General features: G+C 34.5%; 1 protein-coding gene across 3 annotated transcripts; it reads right to left on the bottom strand.

The window, feature by feature from the left end:
- Nucleotides 1–390: 390 nt before the first annotated feature.
- LOC144356978 (uncharacterized) lies at nucleotides 391–21,598 on the bottom strand. 3 transcript variants are annotated; one of them, XM_085506404.1, is made up of 6 exons: nucleotides 21,464–21,598; nucleotides 5,917–6,052; nucleotides 3,134–3,741; nucleotides 2,741–2,897; nucleotides 1,798–1,933; nucleotides 391–1,388 (listed from the first exon to the last, which is right to left on the bottom strand). In XM_085506404.1, the coding sequence occupies exons 2-6, from the start codon at nucleotides 6,040–6,042 to the stop codon at nucleotides 1,252–1,254; spliced, it is 1,164 nt and encodes a 387-aa protein (XP_085362530.1). In that variant the 5' UTR covers nucleotides 6,043–6,052; nucleotides 21,464–21,598; the 3' UTR covers nucleotides 391–1,251. The 3 variants fall into 3 exon arrangements, with proteins under 3 accessions (XP_085362530.1, XP_085362528.1, XP_085362527.1); XM_085506402.1 differs by lacking the exon at nucleotides 21,464–21,598 and adding an exon at nucleotides 14,528–14,659 and having other exon boundaries at nucleotides 1,794–1,933; XM_085506401.1 differs by lacking the exon at nucleotides 21,464–21,598 and adding an exon at nucleotides 14,528–14,659.
- Between the last annotated feature and the right edge of the window lie 4,118 nt (nucleotides 21,599–25,716).

Raw genomic sequence — 25,716 nt, 5'->3', positions numbered from 1 at the left:
AAAAAGTTTGCTAGATCAAATACTAGAACAAAACTTGGTGGGATAATATGCATAATACACATGACATGACATAGCTCGGATTTGATAACATTTTACACTTGGTCACTAGCCGTGATAACATAAGTCGGGAAATGACCATTTCATTTGTGTGGGCACCGGCAATCAATGGCAAGTCATGGCCAAACGAGTTCAAAAAACCTTTTTGTACCACTTAATATAATCGATAGGGAGCCTTTTGAAATTAGATTGTTTTGCATCGAGCAATCATAACATTATGTGCCCATCTATTCTACATAGCTAATGCTCGTCACATGATATAGTCTAGAAGTAAAGAACGAAATAATACTTAATGAGCTATAACAAACAATGTATAAAGTCAACACCTATGTATAGCTTCTATGTATATCACCTATCACATACTGATTTATTTTCTATAAAGAGTAAACAAAATACGGTTTTACAACAAATTGGTTGGACATTCATATTGAAATTTGATTTCTTTTATAACAGACCAATAAAACAATTGTGTATTCGCATCTAATATCTCACAGTACTTCTAAGTTTACATGATGTAGTTTATTTTTAAACATCTCAATATAAGCAACAGCTTCAAATAACGTGCATCGATTGCCCCAATATATAAAAAAATTGTTAACAACAACTCGAAGTAAATACCGTTTGACGGAATACCGTTTTACAACAAGTTACACAGGCAGCAATATTGGAAGTTGTTAAAACATACAAAACAACTAGTTTTAGATTAAATAATTACAAATTAGAGTTTTTCCAAGCAGTTAACGCCCGTCTCATGGTATAGTTTGCTTACACAACTTGAAATATAAAAAAAAAATCCGTTTGACAAATCAGACAGACGGCCATACAAATTGAATAATGATATACTCATATGCAACATTTCGAATCCCGTTTCATAACAAAACAACTCGAAAAAATACAATCCACTGGCGGTCCTTATTGGTAAAGGAAACAAAAACATTAGAAAATAGTATCCACCGTTTCATTAACTACACTAACTAGCCTCTCTGTCATGTCATTTATAATCGCAATATTGAAAGACAACACAACAGTATTCAAAAGTATTCGCTCTAATGGGATATCCAAAATCTCAAGCGTTTGAAAGCGACACGTTAAATCAAAAACGTAGAGGATTTGCATATAAACATAATTTAGGAAATTATACTATTGGAGTTTTAATCTTTACATGACGTATAAAATTGTACATCTCATTTATTTTCAATTTATTCGGATTACATCACGGGGCACACCGGGAAGGGAATTGATCATGACGCTTTTTTTCCGTATTTGTGTTCTTCCTTTTACAACTTGATTAGTCCATGCGGAACCCCGGCAACCAATGAATTTCGCAGCACCTGAATTAATAATAAAATAACAGAAGATTAATTATGACTTTTCCCCTTGCTTTACGTTTGTACACAATATAGAAAATATATCAAATTATACTAATTAGATACACGATTTGTAAAAACTCGAGCACGTGAATAACAGTTTAGGACAAAATTGCGTATTACTTGATTAAATCGATTATTTAGTTATTTACTTAATGTGAAATTGATATTTAAGGGCAAAACTAAATAAAAAAAAATAATGCAGTAATGCATATATGCACGTCAACACATTGACAGGTAGGTTTATATTAAATAATACTACGTAAACGTGTTTATAATTGTATTATAAATTACAATGATTTTCAGCATGACTGGGTGTTAATATAATTACAAACGGGTCCATTTGTCGTTGCAAATGTTTGAACATACTCACGAATGGCTATTTCTTGTTCTACCAAAGATATGACGTAATTATCATCTTTATACTTTGCAATGTCAGGGACTAAATTGATTATGTCTTGTTTTGTGAAGTAGTTTGGAATATTATCACCGATAATATCGAGTATTCGCTGAAAAAAATAAAATAACATAATAGTAAATTAAAGTAATAGTTCGTTAAAGAGATAATAAAACAGTATACTCCTATTCAATGAAAGTGTAAACGGGTTACTGTGCCTTGTTAAGACGGCAAGTAGACGTTAAGTAATGCGCCAATTACTGCAAATATCAATAATCTATATTGATGACATGAACAAAAGCTTCGAGGGTCGATTGTAAAAAGTCAGCAAATTTTGAATGTTGTGTCTGGTCAATAGTTCACATTCAAAATTAATCTCATATTATTCAAATATTATTACTTAGCAAGTGGACAACAAAGTTTGGGTAAATTTCTCCAAAAAAAGCACCGATTACAAAAATCAAATTTGTTGTTGTTGAAACCACAAATATGTAAAAGAACACACAGATTTATCAGGCTTTCTATCTTCAATATTCCCAGGAAATCTGTCTGTTTGAATCGATAGTTGCCCAGATCCACAGGTTTGTCAATGAACAAAGTTACAGAAATGAGTCTGAAAGTTGACGTACTGGTATGTACGCCTTAATCACGTTTCAGATAAAATGCGATGAAAAAATATTAAATTGCTTAACAACTAGCATATGATATGACAGATGATGTATAAATTGTTGTAGTTGCATGATTTGTAACTGTTATAGTTTAGAGCGGATCTCAATTACAGATTTTGACATGTTTCCCCTTTTTTACTTCAGTAGACGATCTCAAAAATGCGCGAATATGATCAACGATCTTATGTTACAGGGCACTGATATATTATATATTTATTATGTAGCAAAATGCATAGCTTGAAATATAATACCTTTGTGAATGGCGGAAATGCTATATACATACACAATAATTTCTCCTTGTTCATGTAGTTTTTAATAACTTTCACGAGTTGTTTACTCGAATTCTGAAGAGTCAGAAGTTTAAAATCGCACAGACTACGATTTTTATTCGTGTACCATATGTCACATCTGAAACAAAATCATGTGTCATGTTAATTTGAGAAACTGAGAAACGAAGTATTAGGACATTACTGTGTATCTAGCATTAGGTAATGCAATATAAGTATTCAGTAGTATGATTTTCAATTGTTTGGAGAAAGAATTGTATTTCCAAGCTTTAATATGTGCAACAGGAATAATAGATATAAATACATTGCAGGTTAGTCTCGTTGTAATGATAGTTTAATTTAAAATGACTGTTGTACCTTTCACCAGTCCTATTTCTCCAATGAAACGCAATATAAGGTTTTCCTTTGCACATTGTATTTGTAATATTTGTTGCTATGTCTTGTATATATGCAGCTCTGTTGAAAAATATTCCAACTGTCTTCTGAAGGCTGCGTGAAGCCTTTGGTAGCACAGTGTCGATAGTGATAACACATGTTGCATTCAAAAATGTATCACAACCAAAACCACCCTTATTTGTATCGTTATCAATGACAAATGATAGTCCTATATCAGACTGTAATTTGTCAGTAATATTTTTGAAATTTAACTGTTTCCGTGCTGTGCAAATACTGAACGCTGCTTTTCCGTTACAGTGTTCATGAAATAATTGTGGTGATATTATTGGAACCGAAGATGTTCTTTCCATGCCTTTAACATCAAATGTGTCGCTCCAACTTCGTGCAGTAGATCCATTATCTTGCGTTTTATGAACCGGAATTGGATAAGTAGCAATAGAGCAGTTTCTGTATCGGGCAGCAACCAGTGCATCCGCAAGGCGCTTGAAGTTGTTTTGAGGACCAGTTGAGCCACGAATAAAAGCCGGCATAATAAAACATGAAGTCTTTTTTTTGTGATATTCTGCGAACTGTAATAGCAAAAACATGTAATATATAACATACATATGCATCATAGTGAAGAGGCAGGGCATGTTGTTTATTATAATATGACCAGTGTGAATCTAGCCATCTGATTGGCTGAAGCCAGGGTTTATATCTGGCAATATATGACTCGGGCCCTGTTTGATGAATAATTAATAAAACAAAAACTGGAATAAACTGGATTGAAATATGATAAATGATGTCGTCTGCAAGTCACTAGCGGTATTTTCAGAACATAGTAATTATGTCAGACGACGAGCCTCAGATCAATTTTGATCTCAATTTCAAATGGAACCAGCTGGATTTAATTGACGCTACTGATGAAGAACTTCTTCAAGCTACTGTTAAATGGGAGCAACAAAGCGCCGGCGGTAATAACGAGCCAGAACAACAGATGCCGGTGTCTGTCGAAGGGCAAAGATTCCCAGAATTTTCTGAAGAAATGGTCAACAACTTGACAGTAAAGAAAAATGAAGTGAATACTAACAAAAGGGGGGTGAAAGTACTCAAATGTAACTATGATAAAAGTAAAAATAAAAAAATGACATATCGTAACTATAGTTCGTTACGTTATGTTTTGTAAACAATGCGTTGAACGTTTGACCCCATGATGACCCAATTTCCGTACTAAAATTATATTTGTTTTTTTATAGTGTGGTGTTCTGAACGGAAAATCGATCCAGCCTTCGAAATTGTGGAAGTGCAAGAGCTGGCAAAAATATTGAAGCATTTTTATGTCGAGGTCAGGGCTAGAGACGGGAAAGAACACAGCATACGAAGCTATGCTGGAATTTGAGCAGCAATCCATCGCCACATAACCAATGTTCCATTCAATCGCCCCATTAACATTATCAAAGATCGGGAATTCCAGACTACCAATAATGTATTTATAGGGAAAGTAAAAAGTTTGAAGCGAGAGGGAAAAGATAAAATCCAACACAAAACGGTTATCAGTGCGGGAGACAGAGGGAGTAAGATGTTTACCAGCGGGACACTGTCCGACCGTGACCCGGTGTCCCTTTTACGTTTGGTGTGGTTTTATGTAGAGTTTTTCTTTTGCCGAAGGGGACGGGAGAATCTGTGGGATTTACACAAAGTTAGTTTTGTTTTAAAGAAAGATGACAGGGGACGGGATTATATCACTTTGGCCTATTTGGAAGTAACCAAAAACCATCCCGGGGATTTGAAGGATCAGATAAACGGATGTACAAAACAGACTTTCCACTTTGTCCTGTTACGGCTATTCTAAATTATACAAGTAAGCTTCACCCAAGCATTAATGCTTTTTATCCAGTTGCCTATTAGTAACTTTACAGGATGGGAAACAACAATACAATACTTTGGGGGGAAATGATGAAAAAAATATCAGCGGCCGAGTTGAGCATGCTGTACACTAAACACTGTGTGAGAGCAACCACTATAAAATCTTTGAAGGAAGCTGGAATACCAACACGGATACTCATGAATTTAAGTGGCCATCTGAATGAAGGGAGTATCAGGAGTTACTGTCGCGACAGTTCTAGTGAACAAAAACGTCAGTGTAGTGACATTTTAATGTCAAAAGTCGGTGTTCCTACCGTCGATAAGCGTGGTAACAATTACCTTCCGATGGCTCCCAATTCCAGCGTCGTTCGGGCGTCAACATCGGGCATGGCTCAAGTACAGTCAAGTACAGTCAGAGAAATATCTCCACAAGTGAAACTGTATGCTCAAGCTCAGTCGCCACAGAAAATCTGCTCAAAAACTTCAATTTTGGAGACTCTGTATATGTGTATACTAACAATTATATTTCTCCAAAACCAAACTAAAATCCTCGAAAACGACAACTTAAAATTTTAAACCGCCATGTTCAAATTTACCACTCTTAACAATGTATTAATATATTACTCCGCGATATTTATAATGTCGATTCATATTTGTATAAACCTTTTCTATTTATTGACGATGTATTTTAAGTAGTAAACTTGAACATTTGCAATTTTATAATAATCTGTTTTATCGTTTTCTTTTAGAATTACATGCCTGAGCGAACGTGTCTCGGAGTGATTTCTATTGAAAGAGTATATGGAAAGACCCAGAACGTGGTTATTCATCCCTCCCCACACTTCGTTATAAAATATATGGTAACCTCTTATGTACATATACAATAGAATATGACATACCTTGGGTTTCAATGCAGGAATTGTAGGTGAGTGATATTCATAAAGAACTAGAACCATTGCCGTGATTGACAGAAGAAATATGAATACATACTTCAAGAAAGTAATGGCTACCCTTGTCCCATTCATTTCATGTCCACTGAAATTAAATATTTTTATTAATAAACACATTAATATATCGAACATACATATTTCTATGGTATTAGTTTGTACAAAAAAAGTGTGGTAAACTGAGGGCGTGTGAAATGAGATAGAAAAGAAAACAAAAAAAAGAACATAAAAACATACAAAGACAATCAAATTAATTATAGATTACTCACTCTCAACAACAATGAATTTTTACTACAACCTTAAACGTATCATTAAGCTAGTCGTCTAATTAATAATATATGGGTTTTTTTCAAATTATGGCTATGTTTATCAATTAATCAAAGTAAATATTAATCCGTGTCATTAATCTCTTTGCGCAAATATCACATAAAGACACATAAATGAATGATGGTAATACCACTAAGCATTCATTTGTTTAAAAAAAAATTCCTATTGACCATTTATGGCATTGCCGTACATGAAAACATGTATTTGTATTTGCTTCTAGTATTTTCGAAGTCCTGTTGTAAGTTGAAAACAAGTATGACCTGTAAATCACCTTTAAGACAGTTATCAATGTACACCGTTTCTTCCAATAAAGAATGCATTGTATGCTAATTATCTATACAGTTTACCAAAAAGCCACAGTCATACCGAGGGTTAATTGGAACAACATGGACTGCAGTCACAATAGAGAATCTAATGTTTTAAAATTTATTTGAAATTGACAGTGTAAAGTATATTGAACCTCAAATGTCTTCTATAACAGAGCATATATGCTCACATTATAGCTGGGATGTTCCTGATTATGTATAATTGCTGCATTATAGGTGGGTGTGCAGGGCTTCATTGTGCATGTTGGAATGCTGTATCATAGGAGGGCGTATGTTGAACCTGTAGTGGAAAAACTAATCATTGTGCAAGTGGATCCTCTTGTTGGCATTGTCCATCATGTTTACTCTAATATGTATTATGCAATGGTCTCCACAAAACCCATCATGAAGACGCATTATTCCTTCACTGTATTGAGGGTGATGTCTATGTACACCAACACAATTGGGATATAGAAAACAAAATTTTGGTGAACAATCACTGATTTGTGATTTAAATAAATTCAATTTTAAACACATTCCATTTTATCGAATTTGCTCAAATATAGTTTCACAATAGTTATCAACCAAATACGATCGAATTAAACAAACGTTTGCATACTTCATGTCATTTTAGTTCAACTGAATATGTCCCAACATCATTGCCAGCCAAGGTTCGTTTATTTGCCCATCACCTCATCACTAAACCTTGGGCAGATGGTATATTTAAGTGCGCCCTCTCTGGCAATACTTGATCTATTTTTTTTCAATGCATTGTCCAGTCAAATTGCTCGATATAGTTGCATCACAGACAAAATTGAACAGTAGAAGAATTCTTCCCAGCCAGTAATGAAGATGGCATTTTATTATATTTTAACTTGAGGGCTAACAATCCAACTGACCAGATCAATTTATGTTATTCAATTGTTTTTTCCAATTTCGACTACTCTACAGTAAAGTGTAATTTGAACATAGATTTTCAAATGTCATACGTTTAAAAACATAGTATCTGTATGTCTCTGGGGTAAAAACTGCGAACTGTTAAGTCTTTAGGAATGATTTCAATATTTTGCTGGAAACGACCCATGCTCGAGCGGAGGTTTCGTCTCGGGCATCCTGCTGTCCGTAGAATGAACAGACGCATGTAATTGACTTTGTTGCAAGCATCAAACACATATTGTAGCCGAAACAAGTGTGACCAAGTGTAGTTTTTGTTCAATAAAAGGCTCATACCGATTCTTCGCAATCAGCAACATAACATAACACTGCATTTTATTTATGACCATTTTGTCATATGTTACAATATATGCATTGATTGAGGTGAATTATGCTACTTCTCAGTGCAATCCCACAAGATGTATGCTTGCGAAACTGCACGGTATGGACAATGATATCTTTTTTCTTACCATTACAAATTAATATATAGTATCATTAAAGACAATATATACATGTATTTCTAATTATATGCATATTATGCATTCAACTATTGTGTTGCATCGCATTATAACAGATTAGTTGTATTAATACCATCCGTGGTCACAGGAACCAATGTTTAAGCGTTTCTTAATAGTATATTACAATAATTGTACCAGTAGCACTGTGATACGTCCAAGTGTGAGGGCGTTTAATTTCGACGGTGTGTAAATATTTAAAAAGTGAGTTATCACCAATGAATACTTCCCTAAGCAATCCCCTATTTTAGTGAATTTAATTATTGTATTTTTCTGTGCTTTTCATGTCATTATTTTGAGAGGTATAAAGACCAGGAGCTTTAACGTGATATTTTGGTGTATGTGTATTTCATTTCCAGTACTATTTATTGTCTTGTCTTCCCCATTCTAGCAGTGTGAGAAGTGGCATTGTGATTCAGATTTTGATTGTGATTCGGATTCGGTTTGAGATTCGGATTCGGATTCAGTATTGATTTTGATTCAGATTTTGATTCACTTTCGATCTGGATTCTGTTGTCAATAATCCTCTGACAAAATTGGCTGTTTGGCTGCTTAAGGTTTAGAGAACACAGCTTGTACTGCTAGGTAGACATTAAATTGCTGTATTTACTACTGAAACTTGAATTATACCTCCATAGCATCGGTATTGTTATTGAACTGAAAGAGTTAGGTAGAGAATTGGGGTATGATGGGGAAAAGCTGACTCAATTTATGAGGACAGAGCGTGAGAAGAGAGGCAGAAGAGCGGGAGAGAAGGGGTGAGCGTGAGAAGAAGGATGAGATAGCAGCTAAACGTGAGGCTTAAAGGTTGATAAATGAATTTGAGGCAGAAAAGTTGAAGAATGAACGTGAAGAAAGTGAGAGAGAACGTGAGACATAGAGAGGAAGAGAGAGAGAATGATAAGAGAAAGGGAAAGTAAGACAGCTTGATGCTTTGAGATTATGTGCTAATGGTCAAAACGGTGGCGTAGAATATTTGGCACAGTCCATTGTTAGTTCTAAGGGTCCAAAGCTACCATTGATTGATGAGACTGGAGACGAGATGGACGCGTTTACTTTAAGGTTTGAGCTATTTGCTGCAACTCAGAATTGACCGTGTGTGAGTTGCGTTATGAATTGTAGTGCATTATTTACAGGCAAAGCTTTGTTTATGTTTTCAGCATTGACTGCAGCAGAATCGATCAATCACAATGTTGTAAAGGCAGCTTTGTTGAAGCGTTATGATATGAACAAAGAAGGTTATATAAAGTGATTTCGAACTAGTAGGACAGAAGGTGGAGAGAGCATTTCGTAATTTGTAGCTAGAATAAGTAGTTATTTTTATCGATGGGTAAAGCTGTCTGAAGTTGATAACAGTTTTGAAGGTGCTAAGAACTTATTGATGAGAGATCAGTTGATGAGTACTGAATTGTTTATAGATGCACATAGACAGACGGATGGTAACAATCTAAAATCTAGCCAGTTTGAAGGTGGTAGTCAGAAAAGGCAGTTCTGGAGCACAGGTCAGAAAGGTCGATTAGGCCAGTCTTAGCCAAATTCAGGCTGTTATATTTGTTGTGATGCAAATCACTCCGGTGTCAGTTGTCCTAAGCGTTATAAAAGTTCCAAGTCTCAGGTTAAGTCAGCATTGCACGATATGACAAGAAATGTAATAAAACATTTAAAAAAATAAAAAATTAAAATTGGATAAATTTATCAGATATAATTTATAAAGTCTTTTATTTATAATCATATAATCCTTAAATAGTATGAGATTGACTAAATAAACAAGTCATGAACAAACAGACTCCACGTGAGACAAAGTTGATTCCCACACAACTGCATTGTCAACCAATTAGCTGACACAAATTATTGCTTGGTGTATGGTGTATGAAACGAGATCGAGACCACAGTAAAACAATGAAAGTGAAATCCAGATTAGCACTAAAGAATGGGGCTAGTACAATGCAATGCTACGTTTTCGATAATATAAATATTGTTATAAAACAATATTATAATCTATGTTTGTGTACATCGTACAGAAAAGATGTTTCCTGAACAAGTAGCATCCATGGCTGTCTTCATTTTGCCAATGGCCAAGGGCGATCTAAGTGACATAACCGCAGTCAACGAGCGTGAAATTTATAATTAAACAAACCTCATTTATTCCAGGGGATAGCCATCTTGAATGTAAATGTGTCTCATCTCATGATATTCAGTATAACTGTTCAAAGTGTGACTAACCACATCTGAATATTGACATTTTTAATTTGATTTATAAGTTCTCATACATTATTCAGTGACCCATGGTATCAGCATGGCACATCTCTCAAGGTCATTTACCTAAATTACTCATAACATTTATTCTCGTCAGTGAAAAACAAATCAATAAAATTAATAACTCAGTTTGAAACTTTCAGATTTAATCGCCATATTCCCATTTCCAGATAAACATGTGCAATGTATGGTCAGAATATCCTAAAATGGTGAACGCTGTGAGACTTGTAAGAACTGCTCTGTGATCTCTTGCTTCCAGCGGTGCCCTCCAGAATACCAGCGTTCCTCTGCAAGCAAGACTCCTGTGTTTTTTCGTTGTTGTGTTGCAGAAGCCAATGACTGTCGTCCATTAATACATCCTGTAACTGTGAGGAATCACCTATGCACACTTCCCTAAGCAATCCCCTATTTTAGTGACTTTATTCATTGTATTTTCTGTGCTTTATTTCTTGTAATTATTTTGAGAGGTATTAAAGCCAGGAGCTTTAACTCGGTATTTTGGTGTATGTGTATTTTATTTCCAGAACTATTGTCTTATCTACCCCATGCTAGCAGTGAAAGAACCCACTGTCCAGTGTGAGTTCTGTGGGTGGCCCACTCAATAGCGATAAGCAAGCCTTACAATGTGACAAAAGTCCTTAGGTGAGGGTCAGAAAAGATTGTGAACGTAGGCTGCTCCATGGTGACGACTATCGACCTTTGCCTGACCTTTACAACTACAGCCGTCAATGAGGCTCTAATGTGATGCCTTGTTTTAGAAGTATATAATACTTATATTTTAGTATTATGTCCAGTATGATCGTTCATAATATGATTCACCAACTGTGCAAATTGATACTTTGAATTGGTTTAGACGTTTAAGTTAGCTCATAAAATATTCAAAGACCAATCAACCATGAAGTAAGCTTTACTTCGCATTTAATTGTATACTCTTGACGTAATTTGCTCTCTCAGGTCGAGGGATTCATGGTATCAGTTGAGTAGCTGTGAAGAAAAATTCTCTGCATAACTTTAACACTTGATTATTTTTTGTCCAAGCCGTGTTAATTGTATGCATCATGTGTAGCGCCCGTTTTTTTTCATAAAAGACAACGTTGATCGGCACAGGTGACATATTTACTGACTCAAATTTGATCTTAGCTAGTATATACTATCTATTTTAGTTCTGTGCTGTGTATATTTCGCAAACAAATTCTCACGTCTCCATTTCTTGAAAGAAATTGTCCTAATCAGGTACCTTACAACATTTTTCAATATAAACTTGACGTCAATGCCAACACGCTTTGCATTTATTCATTGTGAAAATGAGTATAAATCTTGCGAAACAATTTTATCAGTCTATATTCCAAAAAAAACCAATTAATTCAAGTGTGCTATCAACTGATTTGTGTTGTTATAGTTGTGAAAATACCATGCATTGATGTGGTGTACCAAATGAAATATCGGTCACGTGATTAGTGTTATTTCATATTTTTATTCACAATGTCTTGGAAAACTGTGTGGTGTAAATAATTGCCTTTCTTTCAGAACGAAACAAACTAAAATATTTTCCCAATTTTGTTCAAGTTTTTCACATGACTTTTTTCCATTAAGAATATGTACCTCCATGTAAATGATGTCGACCATCTCTTGAAAAGCAATTCTTTGCTGCTCTAGCATCTGTACCTCCCATGACTTCCAGCGAAGACCATAGTGCATTTAGCTTCATCACCACCCGGGTATATTGAAGAACTTTTCCTTCTTTGAAATTCCATTGATATTTCAAACACAACGGTACTATCTGATACCGTATCACTGACTGGACATTTGATGTCTGTATTTCTATCAATTTCAATCTGGTGGACAGGAAGCGTGTATGTCCTTATGTTGTGATTTGTGTTAATTTATATTTTCATTCTGTGACCGGCACTACTTTTACAATTGTCATAAAAACAATGATGATGCCTTTCAGGATTGGAATCTGAATTAAAGTCGTATTTTAGTATTATGGATTTATATAGGCTTCCTCATGGTTGATAACAATGTTATTGACTGCCATGCCAACAAGAAAATATCGGTTTATATCACTCGATGTTATGTTTAATATTCAAAATTGGTGTCTCGCGAGACGATTACACATAGAACACTAACAAGGTTGGATTGTCAGTTTTGCTATGTATGTTATTTATATTCCAATAAAATAATAAAATATACCACTTATCACGAGAGTATACTGCTGCAGTGAAAACTACAGGGATAAACTAATGCCCCAGTTGCCCTTAAGGAAATAGTATGCACGTGATGCATATATCGCTCATAAAATCGTGGTCACAGGTTATATCGCATCCATCACAAACAAAATTTTCCTACCACACAGTACAGTACTCGTAGGTCAAGATGTTATGTCATCAGCTGAATATCTTACCAAAGTCCATAAAGTCGAGCAATTGAGTAATTGATGGTCCTGTTGCGTTTTTATTTGCTTAAATCAACTATGGCAAAACACAACAATTTCACAACACTATATTGCTATTGGGAAAACTGCAGGGATAAACTGATGTCACAGTTGACCATGCGGGAATTTGTCACGTAATGACATTTCACACGGTCATTTACCTAAATTAACATTGATTCTCGTCAGAGAAAAACAAATCAATAAAATTAATAACTCAGTTTGAAACTTTCAGATTTAATCGTCATATCCCCATTTTCAGATAAACTTGTGCAAAGTATGGTCAGAATATCCCAAAATGGTGAACGTTAAACATTTTTATTTGGGGGGGCTTAACAAAGTCTTTTAGGTGAGGGTCAGAAAACATTGTGAACGTAGACTGCTCCAGCGTGATGACTATTGACTTTTGCCTGACCTTCACAATTACAGCCGTCAATAAGTCTCATACGTGATGCCTTGTTTTAGAAGCATATAATACTTATATTCTAGTATTATATCCAGTATGATCGTTCATAATATGATTCACCAATTGTGAAAATTGATACTTTGATTTGGTTCAGACGTGTAAGTTAGCTCATAAAATATTCAATAACCAATCAACCATGAAGTAAGCTTTACTCCGTATTTAATTGTATACTCTTCACGTAATTTTCTCCCTCAGACCGAGGAATTCATGGTATCAGTAGTAGAGTAGAGTAGATGTGAATAAAAAGTCTCTACAAAACTTGATCACTTGATTTTTTTTCTGTCCAAGCCATGTTAATTGCATGTATCATGTAATACAAAATGTAGCGTCCGTTTTTTTTTAGAAACGACAATGTTGATCGGCTAAGGTGACATATTTGCTGACTCAAATTTGATCTTAGCTAGTATATACTATCTATTTTTAGTTTTTTGCTGTGAATATTTCGCTAACAAATTCTCACGTCTCCATTTCTTGAAAGAAATTGTGCTAATCAGGTGCCTTACAACATTTTTCAATATAAACTTGACGTCAATTCCAACACACTTTGCATTGATTCATTGTAAAAATGATTATAATATCTTGTGAAACAATTTTATCAGTCAATATAAAAAAACAATATATGCAAGTGTGTTATCAACTGATTTGTGTTGTTATAGTTGTGAAAATACCATGCATTGATGTGGTGTTCCAAATGAAATATGGTCATGTGATTAGTGTTGTTTTATATTTTGATTCCGTGGCTGGCACTACTTTTACGGTGTCTTGAAAAACTTGTAGTGTAAATAATTGCCATTCTTTCAGAACGAAACAAACTAAAATATTTTTCCAAATTTTGTTTTTCACATGATTTTTGTCTATTAAGATTAAGTACCTCCATGTAATTGGTGTCTACCATCTCTTGAAAAGCAATTATTTGCTGCTCTAGCATCTGTACCTGCCATGACTTCCAGCGAAGACCACAGTACATTTAGTTTCATCACCACCCGGGTATATTGAAGGACTTTTCCTTCTTGGAAATTTTGTTGATATTTCCAACACAACGGTACTATCTGATGCCGTATCACTGACCGGTAACGCTATGTGACATAAACACGTGTCACTTTAAGTCAATGTCTTCAATGGTATAATTTCTTGTTCAAGTAAGTATCGATGAACAATCGAATATAGGAATAAGCCTGTTTTGAAAATACCTGATTGCCACATTGTAATTTGAATTCAATTAAATTCAAAGACGAGTTTAAGATGACATAGAACACTAACAAGGTTGGATTAGCAGTTTTGCTGTGTATGTCATTTATATTCTAAGGAAATAATAAAATATACCACTTACCGCGAGAGTATATTGCTGCAGTGAAAACTACAGGGATAAACTGATACCCCTGTTGCCCTTACCGAAATAGTATTATGTGTCATGTGATGCATATATCGCTCGTACAATCGTGGTCACAGGATACACCCCATCACTCACCAACAAAACTTTCCTACCACACAATACAGTAGGAGGTCAAAATGTTATGTCATGAGCTGAATATCTTATCTATTAACCATAAAGCCCATGAAGTCGAGCAGTATTGAGTAACTGATGGTCCTGTTGCGTGTTTCCTTGCTTGAAAGAACTATGACAAAACACAACACTTTCACAACACTCTATTGCTATAGTGAAAATACAGGGATAAACTGACACCCCAGTTGCCCCTGCGAGAATACTATTATGTGTCACGTAATAACATTTCCCAAAGTCATTTACCTAAATTACTCATAACATTTATTCTCGTCAGTGAAAAACAAATCAATAAAAGTAATAACTCAGTTTGAAACTTTCAGATTTAATCGTCATGTCCCCATTTTCAGATACACTTGTGCAAAGTATGGTCAGAATATCCCAAAATGGTGAACGTTAAACATTTTTTTTTTGGCTTAACAAAGTCTTTAGTTTAGGGTCAGAAAAAGTTGTCAACGTAGGCTGCTCCATGGTGACGACTATTGACCTTTGCCTGACCTTTACAACTACAGCCGTCATTAAGTCTCATATGTGATGCCTTGTTTTAGAAGCATATAATACTTATATTCTAGTATTATATCCAGTATGATCGTTTATAATATGATTTACCAACTGTGAAAATTGATACTTTAAATTGGTTTAGACGTTCAAGTTAGCTCATAAAATATTCAAAGACCAATCAACCATGAAGTAAGCGTTACCCCGCATTTAATTGTATACTCTTCACGTATTTTGCTCTCCCAGACCGAGGGATTCATGGTATCAGTTGAGAAGCTGTGAATAAATATTATCTACAAAACTTGACCACTTGATTGTTTTCTGTCCAAGCCATGTTAATTGTATGTATCATGTGATACAAAATGTAGCGCCCGTTTTTTTTTCATAAAAGACAACGTTGATCGGCACAGGTGACATATTTACTGACTCAAATTTGATCTTAGCTAGTATATACTATCTATTTTAGTTCTGTGCTGTGTATATTTCGCAAACAAATTCTCACGTCTCCATTTCTTGAAAGAAATTGTCCTAATCAGGTACCTTACAACATTTTTCAATATAAACTTGACGTCAATGCCAACACTTTGCATTGATTCATTGGTGAAAATGACTATAATATCTTGCGAAACAATTTTATCAGTCAATATAAAAAACAATAAATGCAAGTGTGCTATCCACTGATTTGTGTTGTTATAGTTGTGAAAATACCATGCATTGATGCGGTGTTCCAAATGAAATATGGTCACGTGATTAGTGTTATTTTATATTTTTACTCCATGCTGGCACTACTTGTACAGTGTCTTGGAAAACTGTGTAGTGTAAATAATTGCCATTCTTTCAGAACGAAACAAACTATAATATTTTCCCAATTTTGTTCAAGTTTTTCACATGATTTTTTCCATTAAGAATATACACCTCCATGTAAATGATGTCGACCATCTCTTGAAAAGCAATTCTTTGCTGCTCTAGCATCTGTACCTCCCATGACTTCCAGTGAAGACCACAGTGCATTTAGCTTCATGACCACCCGGGTATATTGAAGGACTTTTCCTACTTTGAAATTCCGTTGATATTTCAAACACAATGGTACTATCTAATACCGTATCATTGACTGGACATTTGATGTCTGTATTTCTATCAATTTCAATCTCATGGACAGGAAGCGTGTATGTCCTTATGTTGTGATTTGTGTTAATTTATATTTTCATTCTATGACCGGCACTACTTTTACAATATTCATAAACACAGATCAGCTGGAGGGTGCAATTAAACTAATTCATTGAGGGAGAAACATATTGAAAATTATTGTTCCCCAATTAAACAAGTATTTCAGATAATTCTATGTAATGTGTGCCAGTGTATTGATGCTGTCAGGCTCATGAAAAGCTGTTCTAACTGCTCTCACTTACAGAAAATAACATTAGGGTCGAGGAAAGTCTGTTTTATGCTGGAAAACAGAACAATTGCAACAAATGATGGCCAACAGAGAGCTATTCGCTGCTATCTGGGTGGACAAGCAACAAACGGATATTTGATGTCAATGTTTTTATTAATTTTAACCCGATCGAGAGAATATATGTATGTCTTTATGCAATTTATGGCAGCGATTCCGATGTATTGAACACCGACTGATTTGTGGTTAGTGGTCTATTGAACACCGACTGATTTGTGTTTAGTGGTCTAATATTGAAAAGAAAACCTCAACAATTGATTGTTACTCCCACTGAATACGATATTAACACAATTTATTTGAATTGAAACATAGTGAGGTTTTCGAACTTTGGAGAATGGCGTTACCCGTTGCCACAACTACCTCCAGGTCACCCCTTGGGCAAGGTGTAAGTCTTGAATTGACTTCCTACATAACAAGTTGGTTGACGTCAGTAATGGCAAACGGCCATAAAACATTGCACCAACTTATCATGTGAGGTATTACCTAATGAAGGCAATGTTCAAGTTAATTTAAATATGTATATATTTGTCCTGGGTAAGATGTTAAATTACATCCGGTTGTGGAGTCTTTGGACTTGGGAGAATGAGGTTACCCCTCGCCATATCTACCTCCAGGTCACCATTGGTCAAGGTGTAGTACCTGTAATCCTCGGGTGCCAACATACGGACGTAAAACTCCTGCACAAACAGATCCGCATAGTTTTTCAATATTTCATGTAAATGTGTATATACATGTTTCAGTTTTTTTAGCATTTGGCAGCGTGGATCGTAACCTCTTGTAGTAAGAACAAGTGTGACTGTCACACGCAACGTAATATTACCGTAATTGGTATAGTACTGGTGTGATGGTTCAAATACCAAAATGGCAACAGTAACAGAAAGACTTCCCTGGCGGCGATGATAAAATACGAACACGGAGCCAACAGATGAGGTTTCAACTGGTACTGGTATAATTATACTCTGCAGACATCAAGTACAATAACGCGGTAAAACTCCACTACTCCAATAACTAGATACTTGAACTCCAATACAATTCAACGAGATCTCCGATCTGATCTCAGTGCTGAACAACTCCCCTATATATACCCACACTGTCTATAAATAAACTTACTACAAATTTCTAGAATGTTCCATTATCTTCTATTGCCTCCTACAGTGTTATATTACCTATTCAACCATTTTCTAAAAATTCCACCCAGACACAGTACGGTTCTAGAACATTCTCAGTCACACGGAATGGTAAACAAGTTGTATGCGACAGTGACTAGCGTGCCAACGGAATGCTAAAGGTTTCATAATAAAAGTTATCAGTTACATCCGTTATTGTAATTTCATTTTAATTACCCATAAATAAAAAATCACTATATTAACACTATAATATTCGAATTGAAATATACCACGGTTTTGAAAGTTTACATCATGTTTAAGTGCATGGCATTTCCTGTGGTACATGGGGAAAGACAACGTGACATAAACACGTGCCACGTGACTTTGAGTCAATGTCTTCTGTGGTTTAATTTCTCTTTCAAGTAAGTATTGGATAAGATTCCTGGCTATTGATCTTATGAGTTGACTTTGTTATGAAAGAATGATTGAGACTTGCAGAACAAAACCTACTTTTGATGAAAACATTGATTGTCTTACATGAGGCTTCCCCCAAAGTCTCTATGAAACCCTGCATAATTTGGAAGTTAACATTTTTAAATGAAATCTAATCAAAATATTGCGAACAATGAAATAAATTGAATGATAATAATGACTAAAAATCCAGTTTTATAGGCATGACAGGCAAATAATGTACACAATATTACAATTTTTTAATTGATTGGTATATTAGGCTAATACAATATTGGTTCATTTGATTTGTTTATAAGCAATACATAAGTACATACATAAGTTCTGAGATGGAATAACATGCAACGAATATGAATAGTTATTTAGAACACTTAATATTATTTGAAAAGAATATATATATAATCATGGGTTTGATGTAATGTGTAATATTACTCAATTGAAAGTGTTGTCACGTCTGCATTAGTTAATTTACAGGCAGTATTTTGTTGCAGTCACTACTAATTGACTCCCGTGTGCGAAGCACAAAAGGGAGTCTTTGCAGTTACCCTGTCTGTATGTATGTATGTATGTCACTAATCAAATTTTGGTGAAACTTGGTAAATAGATACTCTGGGATAATGCGCAGAGTTGATTAGGTTTTGGTAAAAATTTATGAATATTAATTACCTAATTTGCATGATAATTAGCTGATTTTTAGCTGTTTCAAGACTGTTCCACTGATATCTGAAGAACCATTAATTGGATTTTGATGAAATTTGGCACATGGATGCTCTGAACTAGTGCGCAGATTTGATTAGTTTTGGGTAAAAATCTATGAATATTAATTACCTAATTTGCATGATAATTAACTGATTTTAAGCTGTTCTATGACTGTTCCACTGATTTTTGAAGAACCACTTATTGGATTTCAATGAAACTTGGCACATGGATGCTCTGAACTAATGCGCAGATTTGTTTAGTTTTGGGTAAAAATCTGTTAATATTATTAATTACCTAATTTACATAATGATTAATCAATTTTCGGTTTTTCCACTGATATCTCAAGTACTAATCATAACATTTCAATAAAACTTGGTACATAGGTGTCATATGACACTGCACAGACCTGATAGTTTTTAGGGTAACATCAGTACATATTAATTACCTAATTTGCATAATTAATTAATTTTCAGCTTTTGATATTTCGAGTAGTGATGATCACATTTTAATGAAACTTGGTACATAGTTACTTGAGGACTATGCAGAGACCTAATTAGTTTTGGGGTAAAATATTTGTGCATATTAATCACCTTATTAGCATAATTAGTTAATTTTCAGCTTTTCACCTGATATCTCAAGTACTAATCATCACATTTCAATGAGAATTGCGACATTTCTTCTAGGACTATGCAGAGACCTGATTAATTTTGGGATAAATAATTGTGCCTATTAATTACCTAATTTGCATAATTTTTTGCTGTTCTATGACTGTTGACTGTTGTAATTAACATAATTAATTAATACTGATATCTCAAGTATTGATCATCGCATTTGAATAAAACTTGGTACATAAATGCTCTAGGACAATAGACAGCCTGATTAATTTTGGGTTAAAATCTGTTCATATTAATTCTCTAATTAGCATAATAATTAATATTTTTTTGGTTCTAATCACATTTCAATGAAACTTGGTACATTGTGCAGACCTTTAGTTTTACACTTAAATCTGTTCATATTAGTTACCTTATTTGCATAATTAGTTTTCAGCTATTCCATCAATATCTCAAGTATAAGTAATTTCGAATTAATTTTTAATGTGTCTCCAAAACTCTCAGCACACGGGAGTTCTTTCTAAGCTTTCTTTGATTTTGATATTTGATGGTGAATGTTGAGAGAGTGTCTTAGTTTAACATCTATAGCAAAGTGAAAATAAAATTACCACCGAGTAACATTAAACGTGTCGTGGCATGGGGTCATCATTACAATGTCAAAGAGACATTAACCTCTGTGTGTATTAGTGGAAATCTTTTTCTTTTTAGCAGCGTATTTGTGGTTGATATCAGATCATTTATAGCCTTGTGCATGTTTCTGGTGAATGGATCTACCTTTAAATGTAACTTGTCCTGTTGTTGTCGTTTGAATTTACCATTAATATCTGCTAGAATGCAATCTGTTCTCGGATATCTTGAGCTAATGTTTAAAAATCTGGTAATTCTGTCCAATTCACTGAGTAAATTGTCTTGTATATCTTCATAATGAATTACCAGTATTGGCATATTACTTTCTAACCAATTGTTTGCAAATTGTTTGTATTGTCTGACCTCTCTGTCGACGTATTTTAACCAACCTGCAAACAAGCAAGCACATTAGTATAGGTAGTTGTACAAGTTTTCTGTGGTTTACAATTCTAAACCTCATAGTTGTGGTGAATATTATAAAGCTCAGTCAGGTTTATAACTTTTTACTCGCAACTGATTATCGAGTGTCTAAATCAATAATTATATAATATAAAAGTTATTCTTGTTTTGACCTTATTTAATAGGTTGAATACCCGCGAACGACCTCAATACATATATATTAGCGCCCTCTATGCTCAAAAATCGCACAAGCAAGAGGTTTTACGAAATTAATAAATGTTTTACCAATACGAATAGTGTTTAAACAAGTACAAATGAAGATTCATAATAACAATAGAAATGATGGCTGCACAAAACATAATTGTAGATATTACAGATACTAATGGAAGTTTAACGAAGATAAATTTGAGTTTGACGATTACATAGGAAAATTTACAGAATTTTTACAAATAGAGATTTTATGAACACAAATAGAATTTTTACAAATACAAATGGAGGTTTTTTGAATATTAATGAAGGTTTTACGAATATAAAAATGTAATTTATAAATATAAATTAAAATCGTTGCAGGTAAATATTTTATCGAAAATTGCAACACTCGGCCTTCCTTACATGGCCATTGTTGGTATACTTAATTTAATATAGTACAAATTTATGTGAAGTTTAATAGAATGGTAAATAGTTGAACTTGGCCACTGAACCCACTGAATAGTCCCTTAAAATAGTTGTTGCCAGTGTATTGACTAGCAAATCTCCCAAGTACATGATGCTACCAGTGTTTCCAAAGGCAAATTAGGGGATGATTGATTATTTAGTGAGTTGCATCTGTATACAATTAATGTAATGGATAATAGACAACTCATACATTTTAAGATTAAATTACAATTGCTGATATAAAACCTACCTTCTCCAATGAATGATTCCATTGGTGCGCTGCTCGTTTTGGTTGCCCTTTCTCGGTTGAACTCTGCTAGGAAAGAACTGTACGGGTTTCTAAACAGCACAACAGCTTTCTCGAATAATTTGATATGCTTTTTGTCATACTTGTGTGTCTTGACAACAATAGTTCTGCCGTTTCTCATGTTTTCTTTTTCACCACGAAATCCTAAAAACAGTATACAACATATTCAAAACATTCATAAAAATGCGATGACTTATGTGTAATTTGTTTTTTTTTGTTTTGTCGATGCTCCATACAGTCTAAAGGGCGAGAGTATATATGATGTGACCAGCAATTTTTTTTGTTTTAGAAGGTGATATCAGGACGAAAGAGGTTTTTCCGATTCCCATAAGGCATTATTTTAAACTGAGGCACAATATTACCTGTGACTGTAGATTGTATTTCTTGTTTAATTACTTTAATGCATATACTTAAAAAGTAACACAATTCACATAATTCATTCACCATTTTCACGAACTATCACACGTACAATTCACAGTATAGATGTTACAATGTTTTATCTTGCTGTTTTTATATCAGTGTTGATACATTCGTTACCACGTGATTGTAATTCTAATATTGATCATTAAAAACTATGTTGAGATAACAAGATAATGATAATATTTGAAGTTGAATGACACAAATGTTTCTAACAAAACTAGTGAAATTATGAATAGCAGTGTTTTCTAGCAATATGGAATTATTATGACAATGAATATTTCACTTCACCAGCAGAAAATGCAATAATAATAAAAAAAAGCACAATTTAACCCAAAATTACGAACATTTTGAAAATTACTATATAACTGGACAATATTATTTCCCTTGCTGGGGCAAAATTGTTCTTCATGTAAGGCTCGAATCGCAAAACTGAAAACCAAATTCATTCTACCGTTAAACTTTTACAGTTGATATAGAAACACGAGCGTACATTTACTGATCACTTAATTTCAAGTTCAAAATCATTGCATTCGATTTTGGCAGCAGACGTATGTTCCGCGCCATTCACATATTTACTTAGTTACGCAGTGAACAGAATATCACCTACCATACCCTTTGTTGCGAAATGAAACCATTTTAGCATGTCGCTATAACTAACGAGAAAACACTGATGAATGAAAGCAGATTGTTCTCACAACTAACAACCAGATCCTCAAAAAGTGTTCTTTCCGAAAATATCGAAATATTATTCAACAAATACAATTTGAGCACAAATAAAGTACAACTAGTTGCAACATAATAAAACCTGAAATCTTGGACAAACTAATAAAAAGGGTGACAATAGCACCCCCTCGCGTCTATTCGGGTTTTCTAAAACTGTGCCTTTTAAAATATTAAAACATATTACCGTTGTGGGACAAAATCGAACTATTATAAACACTCCCAGTGTATATTCCAGTGGCCAATTCAAATAAATGTCTCGTCCACGTGTTGCCACAACCAGGTCGACTAGCCAACGCTACAATGGGTAAACTGTTTACTGGAGCTAAACGTACATCGCACACAGTCTCTGAAATTACAAGCAAAGTAGATAATGTATTTGTGTTGCGGGATGCATTGCCTGGCATGGCGTGTGTTTGTATGAATGATTGTTATTATTCCGTTACAAATGAACGACGTGTTAATGTATCTAAATTCAATATGAATAATAATATAGAAGGGATTTTCAGATGCGTAAATTTAACTGTTTTTGTCACATATGATTTGGAGCTCAGTTTAATCACTTAGATTCAAGCAACTTAAAAAATTACTAACTTGGCGGTTTTCTAAAGTGACAACTTGAATCAGAACACATTGCACGAGAACCGACCCCCCCCCCCAACCCACCTAAATATACTATGATTTACTGTAAAATACTTTATTTTCGCTTGGAATTAATTTTCGCTTAAGGAATAATTCAGTGAAAATAAAATCCAGCGAATATACTTTTTTACCTATATTTCACATTCGACTCGTCAACAATTAGTGAAAATAAATTCCATACAAAAAATCGAAAAACATTTTCAGCTAAAATTAATTCCAGCTAAAATAAAGTATTTCACAGTATATAGAAATAGTGTGTTCTCCCGTCACCATATCCACTGTTTCAAATACCGTGGTTTAATAGGTCATGTAGCAGTAGTTGAAATAACGTAAAATAATGGAACACCTAGCAAAAATTAACAAATCCCATGGCCCTCTCGTTCCCAACGAGATGTTGACAGCCATTTGCAAATTTGCCAGGTTCTATCGATGTATAAATGGCAATGTTCTTTCTATGTTAACAATGTGTTATTAAAAATGGAAATAATGGCGTTACGATTTAATCAAAAGCAGAATTAGTATAAATTTGTGAATTTATATCAATTAAATGTTTTAACATAATGAAGAATATAATACAGGTTATAATATTAAATATAAGCACTTGTCTTACTTCGCGCATTCGTCTTTAATGGTGGTACAATCGTTGACTCATTCCTATATGGACTGAATAAGTGCAAGGTAGCATATAAGAGAAACGAGGATATAGTATCAGCAGCCAGATGAACACACAGCGGAAATTCGTCATACTGTACAGGAATCACACGTTTCTGAGAGAAAGAAGAAAACACAACATACACAATTAACAATGCAGTAAACCATGTTAGTCAAAGTACTCATTTATTCCGTGAAAATGAAATATTGTATGTTCATTTTTTATCACTATATTCTATTATATAATGAACTTTGTACATACTGTGAAAGCGAAAGTATACCTATTATGCAGATTCTCACTTGCGTACGTTAGTGCAGGTGTCACTCAGTAGATTGCAGATGTGGGGCTACAAAACTAAAATGCTACAATGTGTAATTTGGTGGTCTTAAAACCTATGGCCATATTTTCTAATTTGAGGATAGTTATATAGCTTGAGTTGAACACTATGTGATGAATATCTTTATATATAAATATTGTATGTTCATTTTTTATCACTATATTCTATTATATAATGAACGTTGTACATACTGTGAAAGCGAAAGTATACCTATTATGCAGATTCTCACTTGCGTACGTTAGTGCAGGTGACACTCAGTAGATTGCAGATGTGGGGCTACAAAACTAAAAAGCTACAATGTGTAATTTGGTGGTCTTAAAACCTATGGCCATATTTTCTAATTTGAGGATAGTTATATAGCTTGAGTTGAACACTATGTGATGAACATCTTTATATATATGGACGAGAGAGGTGGTGAGCACCACAGAGATGACAGCAGCACGTGTACAGGGAGGTTGAGAGAGGCGGTGTGCACCACGGAGATATAGGGAGTGGGTATGGCGGCACAGGGAGGTCGAGGAGACGATGTGCACGACGGAGTTGCTGGGAGTGGGTATGGAGGTGCAGGGAGGTCGGTAGAGGCGTTGTACACCATGGAGATGGCGGAAGCGAATACAGGTGACAGTGTAACGTCGGTTGTAGACAGTAAACGATCGAAAAGATCGGAAATTTAGTAATAGGCGGTACATGGTGGATGGGAGATGTGGTGAGCACCACATAGATGACGGGAGCACGTGTACAGGGAGGTCGGAAGAGCGGTGTGAACCACGGAGTTGCTGGGAGCGGGTCTGGCAGTACAGAGAGATCGGGAGAGGCGTTGTACTTCACGAAGAGGCCGGGAGTGGGTGTAGGTGACAGTATAACGTCGGGTGCGGCTGGTTAACGGTTGCAAAGACCGGGGATTGTGTAATAGGCGCTACAGGGTCGTGGTGTAGGCGGTAAACGATCGCAAAGTCTGGGGTAATACATATAAAACTACTTTAAATAGTTTATTTTTACTCCAAAAGAAAGCTATAGGAATTGTTACAAATGAGGGATACTTTAGCCGTACAAAACCATTATTTTATAAACTAAATGTGTTAAATGTATGTGAACCATGCTTGTAATGTATAATGTTTATCATAAAAAAGTCCAAGAAAAAATCTTGAAGTACTTAAATACCCATGAAGTACAAAGCCATAGTACAAGACAGCATTTAGATTTCTGTATAAAATAGAGAAGAGCTACACTCAAGTCAATGTGTATGTCATGTTATAGAATCAAACTTTGGAATAATGCCAAAAATGATATTAAATATTGCAATAGTCAATTTTTTTTAAAAAACTTCCATGTAAAGAGTCTGTTAGATAAATACAATATCCAATAACTGCAGTAACTTAGTATCTATTTATTGTTTAATTTATTTTGTCAATTATTTCACTTTTA

This window comes from Saccoglossus kowalevskii, chromosome 12 (assembly GCF_978046115.1).
Source record: "Saccoglossus kowalevskii chromosome 12, keSacKowa6.1, whole genome shotgun sequence".
NCBI classification, from domain to species: Eukaryota; Metazoa; Hemichordata; class Enteropneusta; family Harrimaniidae; genus Saccoglossus; species Saccoglossus kowalevskii.
Note: the sequence above shows the minus strand (reverse complement) of the source record. Positions and strands in the feature narration are given on the sequence as shown.